Source organism: Myotis brandtii, unplaced genomic scaffold (assembly GCF_000412655.1).
Source record: "Myotis brandtii unplaced genomic scaffold, ASM41265v1 scaffold698, whole genome shotgun sequence".
NCBI lineage: Eukaryota > Metazoa > Chordata > Mammalia > Chiroptera > Vespertilionidae > Myotis > Myotis brandtii.
Window position 1 is genome coordinate 152,950 of NW_005370731.1, and position 12,773 is coordinate 165,722.

General features: G+C 59.0%; 2 protein-coding genes and 1 long non-coding RNA gene across 5 annotated transcripts; 2 read left to right on the plus strand and 1 right to left on the minus strand.

Moving 5' to 3' along the window:
• The first annotated feature begins 276 nt into the window (after positions 1 to 276).
• On the plus strand, positions 277 to 5,876 carry MAPK3 (mitogen-activated protein kinase 3). Its single transcript, XM_005881979.2, has 8 exons — positions 277 to 908; positions 2,600 to 2,789; positions 2,974 to 3,090; positions 3,358 to 3,472; positions 3,841 to 3,972; positions 4,128 to 4,237; positions 4,331 to 4,485; positions 5,292 to 5,876. The coding sequence occupies exons 1-7, from the start codon at positions 292 to 294 to the stop codon at positions 4,451 to 4,453; spliced, it is 1,404 nt and encodes a 467-aa protein (XP_005882041.2). The 5' UTR covers positions 277 to 291; the 3' UTR covers positions 4,454 to 4,485; positions 5,292 to 5,876.
• Positions 5,877 to 5,973: 97 nt separating this feature from the next.
• On the plus strand, positions 5,974 to 11,824 carry GDPD3 (glycerophosphodiester phosphodiesterase domain containing 3). 3 transcript variants are annotated; one of them, XM_005881977.2, is made up of 10 exons: positions 5,974 to 6,654; positions 6,921 to 6,963; positions 7,170 to 7,305; positions 7,389 to 7,434; positions 7,587 to 7,705; positions 7,786 to 7,875; positions 8,203 to 8,336; positions 9,832 to 9,891; positions 9,996 to 10,047; positions 11,625 to 11,824. In XM_005881977.2, exons 1-10 carry the CDS (start codon positions 6,165 to 6,167, stop codon positions 11,760 to 11,762), a joined length of 1,308 nt encoding a protein of 435 aa, XP_005882039.1. In that variant the 5' UTR covers positions 5,974 to 6,164; the 3' UTR covers positions 11,763 to 11,824. The 3 variants fall into 3 exon arrangements, with proteins under 3 accessions (XP_005882039.1, XP_005882040.1, XP_014385312.1); XM_005881978.2 differs by lacking the exons at positions 9,996 to 10,047; positions 11,625 to 11,824 and adding an exon at positions 8,434 to 8,550 and having other exon boundaries at positions 9,832 to 9,895; XM_014529826.1 differs by lacking the exons at positions 9,832 to 9,891; positions 9,996 to 10,047; positions 11,625 to 11,824 and adding an exon at positions 8,421 to 8,494.
• On the minus strand, positions 10,027 to 12,773 carry LOC106724039. The gene is made up of 2 exons (XR_001359787.1): positions 12,728 to 12,773; positions 10,027 to 10,161 (listed from the first exon to the last, which is right to left on the minus strand). It is a non-coding gene; the product is annotated as an uncharacterized LOC106724039 (long non-coding RNA).

The window sequence follows — 12,773 nt, forward strand, 5'->3', positions numbered from 1 at the left end:
GGGGGGGGATCTGGGTGTGGGGGAGCTGCGGGGCCCGGGGCCCTGTGCACGGGGGTGCGGTGAGGAGAATGGGGTCTGGGACGGTGCCGCCCTTAGTGGAGAGGGAGTGCGGACCCTCCTCTGGGGGGGATGCCTGGGGTGCCCAGGGGAGGCCGGCGAGGGGTTCGGGAGAGCCGAGCAGCGCACAGGGCTGGGCGGTGCTGGGCTGGGCCCGGAGCGCCTCCCGCAACTTGGGGTGGGGGGGTGGCCTGTGCGTTTTCCCCTCCCCACGGTGTGCCCTGGGCTTTGTTCATGGGGAACAGCTCTGCTGCCCTGACAGCCCTGCCTGCCTCATGCCTCCCTCCAGCCCCCGTGACTCCCTCCTTCTCCCGGTATTTGCCTCACTGTCTGCCCTGCACTCGTCTCCCAGCCCCCGACCTGTCCAGGCTGCGGGAGCCCATCGCGGGGCGGGGCAGGGCAGCTCGAAGGGAGCGGGCTGCAGAGAGGGGAAGTCTGAGCGGCCGCTCTTCCTCTCTTTGTGAAGTCACCGAAGGGCTGCCTGGCCGGTCCCCAGCTTTCTCCCTGGAGAGCGCAGGCCTTCGCAGCAGGAAGGAACCAGCATTGTTTACGACTTGGCCAGAGCCCACTCGGCTCCCTCCCTTCCCGGCCACGGCCTGGGTGGGGCCAGCTGGCCTGGACTCCCCCTATGTAGGACCACACCAACACCACCTCTCTGGCCCTCTCAGCTCAGCTTACGACCACGTCCGCAAGACACGCGTGGCCATCAAGAAAATCAGCCCCTTCGAGCACCAGACCTACTGCCAGCGCACGCTGCGGGAAATCCAGATCTTGCTGCGCTTCCGCCACGAGAATGTCATCAGCATCCGAGACATTCTTCGGGCACCTACCCTGGATGCCATGAGGGATGTGTATCCTTCACTTGGCCAGCTGGCTGCCAGGCGGCCTCAGAGCTGGGCTGGGGGAACATTGGGTTTCTTTCTGTTTCCTTCTTCCCTATCACCCTCCAGAACAAGCCCAGTAAGAGAAACCTAACGGAAAAGAGGCCACAGGAGGTGGGAGGCTGGGCGGCCCCGGGTGAATCCTGGCCTGCTGCAGCCAGGCAGTGTGGCCTGGGGCACGGCTGCTCTCTCTGCTGTGCCGCTGTGGGGTCTGGGCAAGATGGTCTCTATGGGGCTTTGTCTCCTGATATGTCCAGTATTGTGACAGGACCCAGCCTCTGCCCACAGCCAGTTCTTCTTTCCCCTCTGGGTCCTCAGCCTGGGAGGCAAGAAGAAAGCTGCCCCTCTCTGAGGGCCTACTATGCAGTTCAGGCGCTGTGCACGCCCAGGGCTTTCACATTTCGAATTCTACCTCCCACCTGCCCGATGAGACAGGTCTCGGCTCCCTTTCGTAGATGAGGAGATTGAGGCTCAGAAAGCCTTCAGTTGCTGCCTCTGCCCCTCCCCCAAAAGAAACCCTGTCCTTTCTCCAGGACTTCCTGCTGGGAGCCCCACCCAGTCACCTGTGGCCTTGCACCTTGCCCAGGGAGGGCCAGCCTGGCCTTTGTTGCCCTCCCCACATATCACTTTCCTAGTTTGCTGTCCACTTCCTGCCTGCCTCTGTTGTTAGCAGCTTCTAATACTGTCACCTCTCCCCCACTCCACCCACCCCCCGTCGGTCCCAGTTCTCCACCCAAGCATGGGGATTGGTACCGCGGCGTCTGCAGGCCCCCACCACAAACTGCGGGCAGGAAACCTCCACGCTCACTCCCAGCTCGCCGTGTGACCTTCAGCACCTTCATCTATAAAACAGGGTTGGCCCACATGTTCTCAGAAGGCCCTGTGGGGCTGATTCTAGAAGACAGCCCTTATTCTTGTAGAGACAAGCCAAGAGACGTGTGTATGTATGTATGCATGCATGCATGCAAGTTTAATCTTAAATTATCTAAGGACATTTACTCCTCTCTCTTCTGATGCATGGCCAAGCACTCTTTGAACAGGAGCGTGCTGTTGGGAGTGTCTCCTCATTTGTCTTGCACAAACCATTCCCATAAGGTAGGCATTTATTTTTAAGCAAACATTTATTGCATGCCAGATGGTATGCATACATTATCTCATTTAACCCTCTCAACAGCCATGTGGCTCAGGCATTTATAATAGCAACACGAGTTCATGTTGCTGAACACTTACAGCGTGCCAAGCACTGGGCTGGCTTCTTTACATGGGTCATCTCATCTCATCATCACAACCACTCTCGAAAGAACCATTCTTTTTCCTACTTTTCAGACGAGGAAATAGAGGTGCAGACAGGTTGAGGCGGTAAAACCGATGAGCAGGGGGTGGGGATTTCAGACACAGCAGGTTAACCCCAGAGCTGCTGCTCTTCGCTGGAGGTCTCCTGCCTCCTGCAGAACTGAAGCGCTTTTGCTCGGGTCACCAGCTGAGATGCAGCAGAGGCTGAGAGCCTGGGCCTTGCCCCGCCTGTAATGGGGGTTGGCAGATCTGTTGAGTCTGAGGGGCGCCAGCTGGAGGGCATTCGGGGCCTAGTCACCAGAGCCCGTTCTTCTTAACCAAGTGCCTCCTGCTGCCCCCTCCTGTGGGGTCTCCGATACCACCCTCAGCTACATTGTGCAGGACCTGATGGAGACAGACCTGTACAAGTTGCTCAAAAGCCAGCAGCTGAGCAACGACCACGTCTGCTACTTCCTCTACCAGATCCTGCGGGGCCTCAAGTATATCCACTCAGCTAACGTGCTCCACCGGGATTTAAAGCCCTCCAACCTGCTCATCAACACCACCTGCGACCTTAAGGTCAGGGGACTGGGTGCCTGTTCCCTCCTCCCGCCGGGGTCTGGGGCTTCCATTTGACTCATGGCCCCCCGGAGCAGGAGGGCACTGCCAGCCAGGGGAACAGCATGGGCAGGGGCATGGCGAAATGACTGCTTGGGCGGGGAGGCCTTGAGCACCAAGCTTAGCAGCCCCGGTTGGATTCCAGATCTGCGATTTTGGCCTGGCCCGGATCGCCGATCCCGAGCATGACCACACGGGCTTCCTGACAGAATACGTGGCCACGCGCTGGTACCGGGCCCCAGAGATCATGCTGAACTCCAAGGTAGGGGGCCCGCCTACCCACCCCCAAAGGGAAGGGGCCAGGTCCCTGGGAGCCCTGGAGCCGCCTCTGAGCCAGGCAGGGACCCCCTGGGCCAGGTCACATTACTCTGGTCCTTGGGGTCTGGAAAGAAGCTAAGCACTAGCTCTTCCCAGGCTCTGCTCTTTGCCTCCTGCAGCATTGAATCCAGGTTGGGGTGGTGGCTTGGCCCAGACAACAGGGACCTGTTGAGGCTGGCCCCGGGACCCACCACTTTCTCCCCCTCCCCAGGGCTACACCAAGTCCATCGATATCTGGTCTGTGGGCTGCATTCTGGCTGAAATGCTCTCCAACCGGCCCATCTTCCCTGGCAAGCACTACCTGGACCAGCTCAACCACATTCTGGGTGAGGGGGCCTGGCCAGCTGAGGGGAAGGGAGGTTAGTCTGTTGGAAGTGAGATTTCTTTGGGGTCAGGGTCGGTGAGTGTGGGAGTCGGATCAGGGGTCCCACCACATTTGGAGCCTCTGCAGCACCTCACAGTATGTCAGTGATATAGATGCTCTCCCGCTGGCACATGGGAAAAGCAAGGAAGTGCTGGAGCTGAGATCTGAACTGAGGGCTGCCCGCGTCCCGACCCCTGGCTTCATCATCATAGTATTGGCTGGCGATAACTGTCAGGGCATGGGATGGGTTGTGGGAGCTCCTGTGCTTGGCTCCTTCTGTTCCCAGAAGGGAGAGAGGATCTCTCACCAAGTCACCTGCCCTACCCATAGGCATCCTGGGTTCCCCATCCCAAGAGGACCTGAATTGTATCATCAACATGAAGGCCCGGAACTACCTGCAGTCTCTGCCTTCCAAGACCAAGGTGGCCTGGGCCAAGCTCTTCCCCAAGTCAGACTCCAAAGGTGAGAGCGACATGGGGGCTGACGGGGGGTGAAAGCTGGGTGCAAGCCCAGCAGCTGCCTGAGTAGACAGGCCCCCTGGGCACAGAGAAGCAAAACAGTACTTCTGGGAACTTCCCGAGCCTTCCCGTTGACCCCTGATTCCTGCCCTTCCTTAGCCCTTGACCTGCTGGACCGGATGTTGACCTTTAACCCTAATAAACGGATCACAGTAGAAGAAGCCCTGGCTCACCCCTACCTGGAGCAGTACTACGACCCAACAGATGAGGTGGGTCAGCCACCAGGAGCAGGCCTGGTGGGTAAGTGGGTGGGTAGGCATCCCTCAGTATCTGGCCTGAGCCTCACATCTTTGCCACCCTAGCCAGTGGCCGAGGAACCTTTCACCTTTGACATGGAGCTGGATGATCTACCCAAGGAGCGGCTGAAGGAGCTCATATTCCAGGAGACAGCCCGCTTCCAGCCTGGGGTGCTGGAGGCCACCTAACCTGAACAGATGCCTCCGCTCCCCGGGGCTGGGTGAGTGCGCCCCACCGCCCACGCGCTGATTCACTCTGGGACCAGGGTACCAAACATCCTGTACAGTCAAAGCTCATGCCCATGATCCATGTCTGTGGTCGCAACCGAAGGGCCAGAGCCTGCCCAGACCATAGACCTGTGGCCTGCCAGTCTTCATGTCCCTCCTCTCCCCCAGCCCCAAATGTCTCCCATCTGTCCACTCCCTGCTGCCTCCAGCCCTAGAGGTCACTGAGGGCCCCTCTCACCCATCTGAGGACCGGAGCCAGGTTTTGCCCCTCCCAGTAGGGCAGGTGGGGCCGCAATTGCTTTGGGAGGAGCTAGCAGCTCTCAGCCTGACCCAGATACCACGCTTTCTCACACCTGGAGCCCAGGTCAGCAGTTCACACACCTTTGGGGGACTCTGACCCACACTGCTCTTCCCTCCTTCGTCACCTCCGGTCTTTCGCCAGCTGGAGCCTGATAGAGGGCGGGCAGACACACCTGCGCTCCAACCCCAGGTCTGACACGTAGTAAGAGCTGTGTGATATTGTGCAAGACACTTCACTTCTGCAGCTCCATTTCCTGGGGACAGCCCTGATAATGAGAGCAAACACAGAGCACTAAGCATTGTTCTAGATGTTTCTGTATATGAGCTCATCTCACCCTTGCAGCAGTACCATGAGACAGGTACTAAGGTTGTCCCCATTATGAGGAAATAGGCACATCTCACTCAACTGCAGGGATGAAACGAAAGGGGTTGAGGTCAGAGCTCCGGCAGGTGCTCTCCTGGTGCTAATGGTTCCTTTCCTGCCTGCCTTTTCGTTTAGGCCCTGCCTCCTGTCTGCCCTCCCCTGCTGGACTGTTAGAAAATGGACACTGTGCCCAGCCCGGACCCCGGCAGCCCAGGTCGGGGACAGGGCGGGCCTGGCCATCTTCCCTCGCTTTGCTCGGGCCTCCGGCTTCAGGCAGGCCCAGGCCCCCTCCCTCCCCGCTCCTAGGACCTGTGGCTCAGGTGGCCCCAAAGCAGATTCCCCTCAGCTGCTCGGCCTTCCTCTCCCCCAGCTGTCCCAGTCTCTGGTGGTTCTGGAATCGAAGGGCTCCGGCTGCCCTGTGACCTCCTGAGGGACGGTGGGGGATAGGGCGCACTGAGTCGGGACTCAGGGCCAGCCATGCCCCACTCACCTCATTCAAACCCCACCCATTTCCCCTCAAGGAACATTCCTAAGGCTCAAGGGCTAGTATCCTTGAGGAGCTGGGCCCTGCCTAAGCCCCCTCCCCCTAAGCTGCCACATCTAACTCCTGCTGCTTCTGTGTGTGGGTGAGCAGAAGTGGAGGCGGGGGCGTGGAGAGCCCGGGGCCCCTGCCCACCTGTGCCTGTATCTAATATATAAATATAGAGATGTGTATATGTGGCCCTGGCTCTGTCTGTGTTTGCCGATGCCGTGCCCCTCGCCATGGCTGCTTTGAAGACTGACCCTCCAGCCCAGCTGCCTCCAGCTGTGGCTTTACCTGGCCCGGGCACCTCTGGCCCCCCCGCTGGCCAGGGTTGAAGATGGGAGTGTAAGAAGCTCCACCTCCTGGACAGAGTGGGGGTCACTTTTCCCCTCAGCCACCGTCCGCTCCCCTCTCTGATGTCTTCCTAACTGGCTGGGGTGATTCGGGGGTGATTCCGGCACCTACACACCCCTGGATTTTCTAGAATGGAAGGGATGGTAGCCCCTGGCCACATGCACAAGTGGTCAGGGGGGGAGGTTCTAGCAGATGTGTGGGGGAACCTGACTCCCCAGTGTTGTCAAGCAGAGGGGCGCTGCCATCTGCGGAGGGTCTGCGGTGTGAGGGCCAGAGCTGCTTGGCCTCGCCTCCCGCCTGTACTCCATCCCCAGCTGAGCCCTGCAGCCTGGCGCTGGGCCAGCAGCAGGCTGAGCAGGTCCCAGGGGCGTGGTGGTGACCAGTGGTGGAATCAGCCTACATCAGCCAGGCAATCGGCAAGGCAACACAGTTCACCGGCGACAGCTGAGCTGGCGGCAGCTGGAGCCCGGGAGGCAGTGGCCATGAGCTCTGTGCTGTACTATGCCCTGCCCGCCCTGGGCAGCTATGCCGTGCTCTCCATCTTCTTCCTGCGCCGGCCTCGCCTGCTGCACACACCTGGGGTTCCGGCCTTCTGTCCCCGCCTGGGGGCCCACCGGGGAGGTGAGCTGGGGGGTGGGGGGATTGTAGGCTACTGAGGGTGGAATAGGGAGAGCAAGACACGTGCCAAGGTGGACAGCAGAAAGGGGTAGGTCTAAGGGGCCAGATGTTAGAAAGAGGGCAGACCGAGGTAGGAGGAGAGCAGGTGACAGGGCAGGATGTGGAAGGAGGAAAGGAGGATGCTCACCTGGGCTGACGGGGTGATGAGGCAGGGGCCAGGGGGGAGGAAGGGGCCCAGCCCCAGGGACCCACCGCGCTGCCCCACACAGGATCTGGAGAGAGGCTGGAGAACACCATGGAGGCCATGGAGAAGTGAGTGCGCCCGCCCAGCCGAGCTGCGAGGTCGTGCCAGCTGTGCGCGGCATGAGGCCACGGGGTGCCACGCACTTCCTAGTCTGGGTGACTGGAGCCCCGGGAGGCATCACATCAGCTGCATATCCCGCTTTAAATTGCCCCCCGCTCCCCTGAACCTCCCCACCATCCTGTGCCCCACAGCCCACTGACTTTTGCTCCCCTAGCGCCATGGCCCAGCGCTCAGACCTCCTGGAGCTGGACTGTCAGCTGACCCGGGATGGTGTGGTGGTGGTTTCCCACGACGAGAACCTGTCCCGCCAGTCAGGCGTGAACAAGGATGTGGGCAGCCTGGACTTTGAGGTGGGCCTTGCCCTAGCCCCCCCCCCGCCCCGACCCAGAGAGCCCCCACTGAGCCTCCTGGTGACATGCCCCTGCCTCCCCAGGAGCTGCCCCTCTACAAGGAGGAGCTGGAGGTTTACTTCTCACCAGGTAAGAGCATGGGGGTGAGGCCTGGGCTGGGCCAGCTGAGGGGTCATGGCCTCAACCTCTGCCCTCTCTTCTGCTCTGGAACTTGCCCCTCGTCCCCTGGGTTCCCACTCCCACCCACCCGTCCTCCTCTGCTCTCTCCCCATAACCCCCAGGCCACTTTGCACATGGGTCAGACAGGCACATGGTGCGCCTGGAGGATGTTTTCCAGAGGTTCCCTCGCATGCCCGTGAGTGTGGAGGTCAAAGAGGAAAACGAGAAGCTCATTCACAAGGTGGTGCTGTGGGCACGGTGGGGAGGGCCCGGCCTGGGGAGAGGCCTAACTCCCTTTCATCTCCTTCCTCCTCCTTCCAGATAGCCAGCCTGGTGAGGCACTTTGACCGCAATGAAATCACCATCTGGGCCTCGGAGAAGAGCTCAATCATGAAGAAGTGCAAGGCTGCTGTGAGGCCCTTTCCCTCCCTGCTCCTGCAGCCCCTCCTCCCAGGGGCTGGAGCCCTGCCCAACCTGGGGGCCTAGGCTGGCGGGGTCTGGGGGTTCTGGGGGATTTGGAGAGGTGAAGTGATGGAGGAAGTATGTGAGCCAAGTCAAGTCATGCTGCTGGGAACAGGGAGGGTGCATTCAGGCCTTGAGAGCTGGGCCAAGATGTGGCTTTGATCCCGCAGATAGTAGGGTTTCCTGAATGTTCCAAAGCTGTGTCCCCTGCAGCCCAAGCCTCTCTGCTCCCCCAGGAGCAGACTGACTCCTCTCACCACCCCCTTTGCCTCCCAGAACCCCGAGATGCCGCTCTCCTTCACCAGATGCCGAGTCATCCGGCTGTTACTGCTATACTACCTGGGGCTGCTGCCCTTCGTCCCTATCCCTGAGAAGTTCCTCTTGTGTTTCCTGCCCACCATCATCAACAGGTACCTACAGGTCCCCATCTCCCTTCTCCATCCTCCCCAGGCTTCCAGCTGCTTCTGTCCTTAGAAAAACACCCCCATCTCAAGCCCCATTTTGTAGGGTCCCCAGCCACCTTCAGGATAACCCCCACAGCACTGTGAAGACAGGGGCTCTCACCCAGCTCTCATGGATACTAAGAGGACCATGAACCCTCTGAAATTCAGTGCAAATGTACTGGTATGTAGGTGTGGATAGAGTTTTGGGACAAAAGGTTCACTTACTCATCCATTCATCCACCTAGTATTTATTGACTGCCGACTCTTCCAGGTGCAGGAACACTAGTAATAAAGACCAGTGTGGGTGGGGCAAGGCCCTCAACGTACAGTCTGGCTAGGGAGACGCATGTTAATTGTAGCATCACTCTGATGCCCCAAAGGAAAAGCAAGTGTTTTCCTGCGGGAAACAAGGATTAACAAAGTAACATCTGGGTGATGTATGCGGAATGTGGATACTTCGCCAGCTCTGGGCCGCCCCCCTCCCCCACAACTGCTCTCAGAGAACTCGGCTGTGGTGGCCCAGTGCTTTCTGCTGTCATGAGAAGCGCCCAGCCAGCCCCCACAACCCTTTGCTACAAAGACATCATTATTCTACAGAACTTTGTGTATAGAATTTTTATGCAGGATTTACAGTGTTTCCACATCCTTTCGTCAGTTGAGCTTTACTTGGCAGCACCCCCAGGAGTTATAGGAATCATGACCCACAGAACATGGAGAATCTGAGGCTCAGAGCTTCTGTAACTTGCTCGAGGTGATACAGCTAGAAGTCCGGGGCCTGGCTTGCCCTGGGCCTGACTCCCAAGCCTGCCCTGGGACACTGTGGAGGGGCTCTGAAGTCTCCCCTGGAGTGGGGCAAGCAGGGGCAAGTAGCCGACCCATTAAACGCTGTCTGTTCTCAGAAGCTGGTCAGGCCCAACCGGGAGGACCTCCAGACTGTGTCCAGCTGGGGAAGCTAGCTAGGTTTCCGCCCTGGCCCCACCACAGCCTTGCACGTGACCTCGGGCAAGTTAATCAAACTCTCCAAGACTGAGTTTCCGCTTCTGAAAAACAGTGAGGGGTGGGCACACCCTCAAAGCATGGAGTCAAGGATGTAGGAGTAGATCTCACTGAACAAAGGGTGGATTGTTTGTCCGGGCAACTGCAAAGGTTCTTTTTTTAAAAAATTTTTGAAATTTATTTCAGAGAGGGAGAGAGAGATAGAAACATCAATGATGAGAGAGAATCACTGATCAGCTGCCTCCTGAACACCCCTTACTGGGGATCGAGCCCTTGACCGGAATTGAACCCGGGACCCTTCAGTCCACAGACCAACACTCTATCCACTGAGCCAAACTAGCCAGGGCTGCAAAGGTTCTTTTAGAGGGAGGTAGGTTTCACTGGTCAGGGATCACAACCACCCCCACTCTCCACCCCCGTGACGGAGAGAGACCCATGGACTGACCACGACACCCCTTCTCCACAGGACCTACTTCCCATTCTCCTGCTCGGGGCTGAACAAGCTGACAGCCGTGGTTACTAAATGGTGAGGTGGGCGAGACGGCTGGGTGGAGTGTCCCCAAAGAGACCTGCCTCCGCCCTTCTCCTCAGTCCCCCCCATCTTGACCTTGGCCACCCCCTCCCCACCAGGCTCATCATGAGGAAAAGTCTGATCCAACACCTGGAGCAGCGAGGAGTGCAGGTGAGGCTTCGCTACCCCAGTTCCCGGCGCGGGCTGGCACAGCGTTCCAGCCACAGCTGTGCTGCTGACCGGCTGGCGGCTGGGGCAGGTCACCTTCACAGCCTGGTTTCTTCACTGTAAATGGGGATAATGACAGAGTTAGCTCTTCTGGGTATGTCACTGGTACTTAGCAAGGGCCTGGTAAATGCTAGCCATTATGGTGATGTACTGAACTGTCCTGACCCTGATGAGGGGCTGGGCAAAGACAGAAGAGAAACAGGAGCCTGCCCACCTCCTCCCGCTCCCAAGCTTCCGCTTTGACCAGGTCATTTAATTAGCAAACCTTGGTTGAGCATATATTCCGGGCACTACGGGCACTACGGTACTGAGCAGGGAGTTTACCGGGGCAGAGGAGCGGAAGGAAGCAGGCCATCACCAGCACAGGGGCAGCTTGTGGACAGGAAAGGCAAGTGCGGTGCCTGTGGGGTCAGAGAAGAGAAGGCCTCTGGGAGAAGTGAGGCGCTGGCTCCAGGGGCGGACAAGGGAGAGCACTCAGGCGGGAGGCTCCTGTGGGGAGGCCCAGAGGAGCTAGAGGCTGGCAGTCTGAGAAGCAGAGAGGGCTCCCGCCGCGGCAGCCCGGAGGAGGCGGCACCAGGGGGGCTGGAGAAGGCAGCAGAGGCTGCGAAGGGCAACCCGAGGGCCTCCTCCTAAGGAGCCTGGGCTTCTGCCCAAAGGGAGGGGAAGCTTTTGAGGGAAGAGCCCTGACCCAGTTGAGATTTGTTGAGTGAGGGTCATCCGTGTGGCGAAGTGACGGTGGGGGCCACGGTGGAAGCAGAGTCTCATGAGGAGGCTGATGCTGCCACGGACAGGATTTGGGCTCCAGTGGTAACAGTGGGGATGGATGGAAGAGCTTACAGACCAGCCACTGATTGGACGAGGGTAATTGAGGATGAGCCCTCCCACTCCTGGGGGCTTCACCTCAACTCTAGGAGGCTGGACCTTAACGCTCAGCTGTTACATTAGGAAACCCAGAGGCCCACTGGCTTGCACAGGGCACAGATCCCGGTCCCACCTATGTTGGTGCCCACAGGAGAGGACTCAGGAGTCAGGGCAGGGAGAGCAGCAGCAGGTGTGGGCAGGCCGGTGGCGCCAGCCTGCTGGCAAACAGCCCACCACTGGCTTTCCATGGCGTATATACTGCCTCGGCCGATTTCAGGCTACCAGTATGAAGTCACTGGACGGAGTGGGGAAGAGATGTGAGGTAGCACATCCTTGCAGAGTATTTCCACCGGACACATTCGACAGACATAAATCATCTCCAGGGCATAGTGATAGTAAAATGGAAGTATGAGGAAGTGATGAGTTTTTAGATTTTATTGCCTTTGTTTTTAATACGGTTTACGGAATTGCAAGTTTATGCAATTTAATATTTAATAATGGGTGTGTCCAAAACCAATTTGAAAAATTTCTGAAAACTGAACAATGAGCTCCCCAGCATTCCGCTGTGGGGAGGCCTCCACAGAGAGCTCTGACCAGCTGGGTGCAATGGGGAGTTCCAGGTCAAGCTGTTTGGAAACGATGCCTCTCTCCCTGCTCAGGTGGTATTCTGGTGCCTTAATGAAGAGTCGGATTTTGAAGTGGCCTACAGTCTGGGGGCCACTGGGGTCATGACTGATTACCCCACAGCCCTGAGGCGCTACCTGGACAACCACAGAGCAGCGGCCCCCGTCTCCTAAGCCTGAGGCCCTTGCCCTCAACAATGTTTCTCTTTCCCAATAAATATTTTATTTTTAGTCAAGCCTTTTTGCATTCTTTTTAGGGGGTAGAGGGTGTCGGGGTGTCAGAGATGCTAGAAAACTCTAAAGATGGCAGCCTAAGGCCGGAGTCTGGGGCCCGGAACTAGCCTGACCCACTGGTTCAACCACATTCCAGACCCAGAGTAATGCCACACCCTGTGCCAGCCTGGCCTCCACTCTCCTTAGGAATGTCCCTTCAGAGCCACAGTTAATGGGTCCATTCTTCTGAGAGCGCCAGGCCCACAGCGGGGGGCCTTGGCTGACCCCTGAGCCTCCACACCTGGCTGCACAGGTGGGCATGGGGGACGGCGGGTCCTCAGCACCACCTGCTGCCTCCCACGCCAACCTTCCACGCCCAGGCTTCCTGCTGCAGAAGCTCCCAGTTCCCCAGCCCTCTCCAGCCGGTAGGTCTGTCACTCATTGACGAAACCGGCTTTTACAAGCTTATGGACGACTCTAGGCCCGGCCGGGCCCTGGGGCCCGTGCAGGGAACACGACAAGGTTAGCACGGCCCACGTGTGTCAACACTCAGGGGAGCCCACAGAAGACCCCCAACTCCGCCGGCAGGACGGGCATCGGAAGAGCCGCCACCTGGAGGAGGTGATGCCCAGCCGGGCTCGCTTGTTCCCAGGCGCTGTCCCGGGTCTAACCGACCACACCTTTAGCTCCTGCTTCCGCGGCTGTCCCTGGTGCAATGGCCCAGACCGCGGGCTGGACCACAGCGAGAAGCCACCTCTGCCTCCTGCAGGCGGACAACCTCGGCACAACGCGAACAGCAGCAGACGCTGCAGCGGGGATGGAGGGTGGGCCCGGGCGGTGGGCAACGCAGACCATTATGACTACTCTGTCCCCGGGGGCGTGCATCCTGACACCGTGCCCCTCCGAACCCCGCGCAGGTCAGGTACCTCAGACACGTGCCCCTTCAAGAACCGCGGGAGGCCCGAGGGGCGG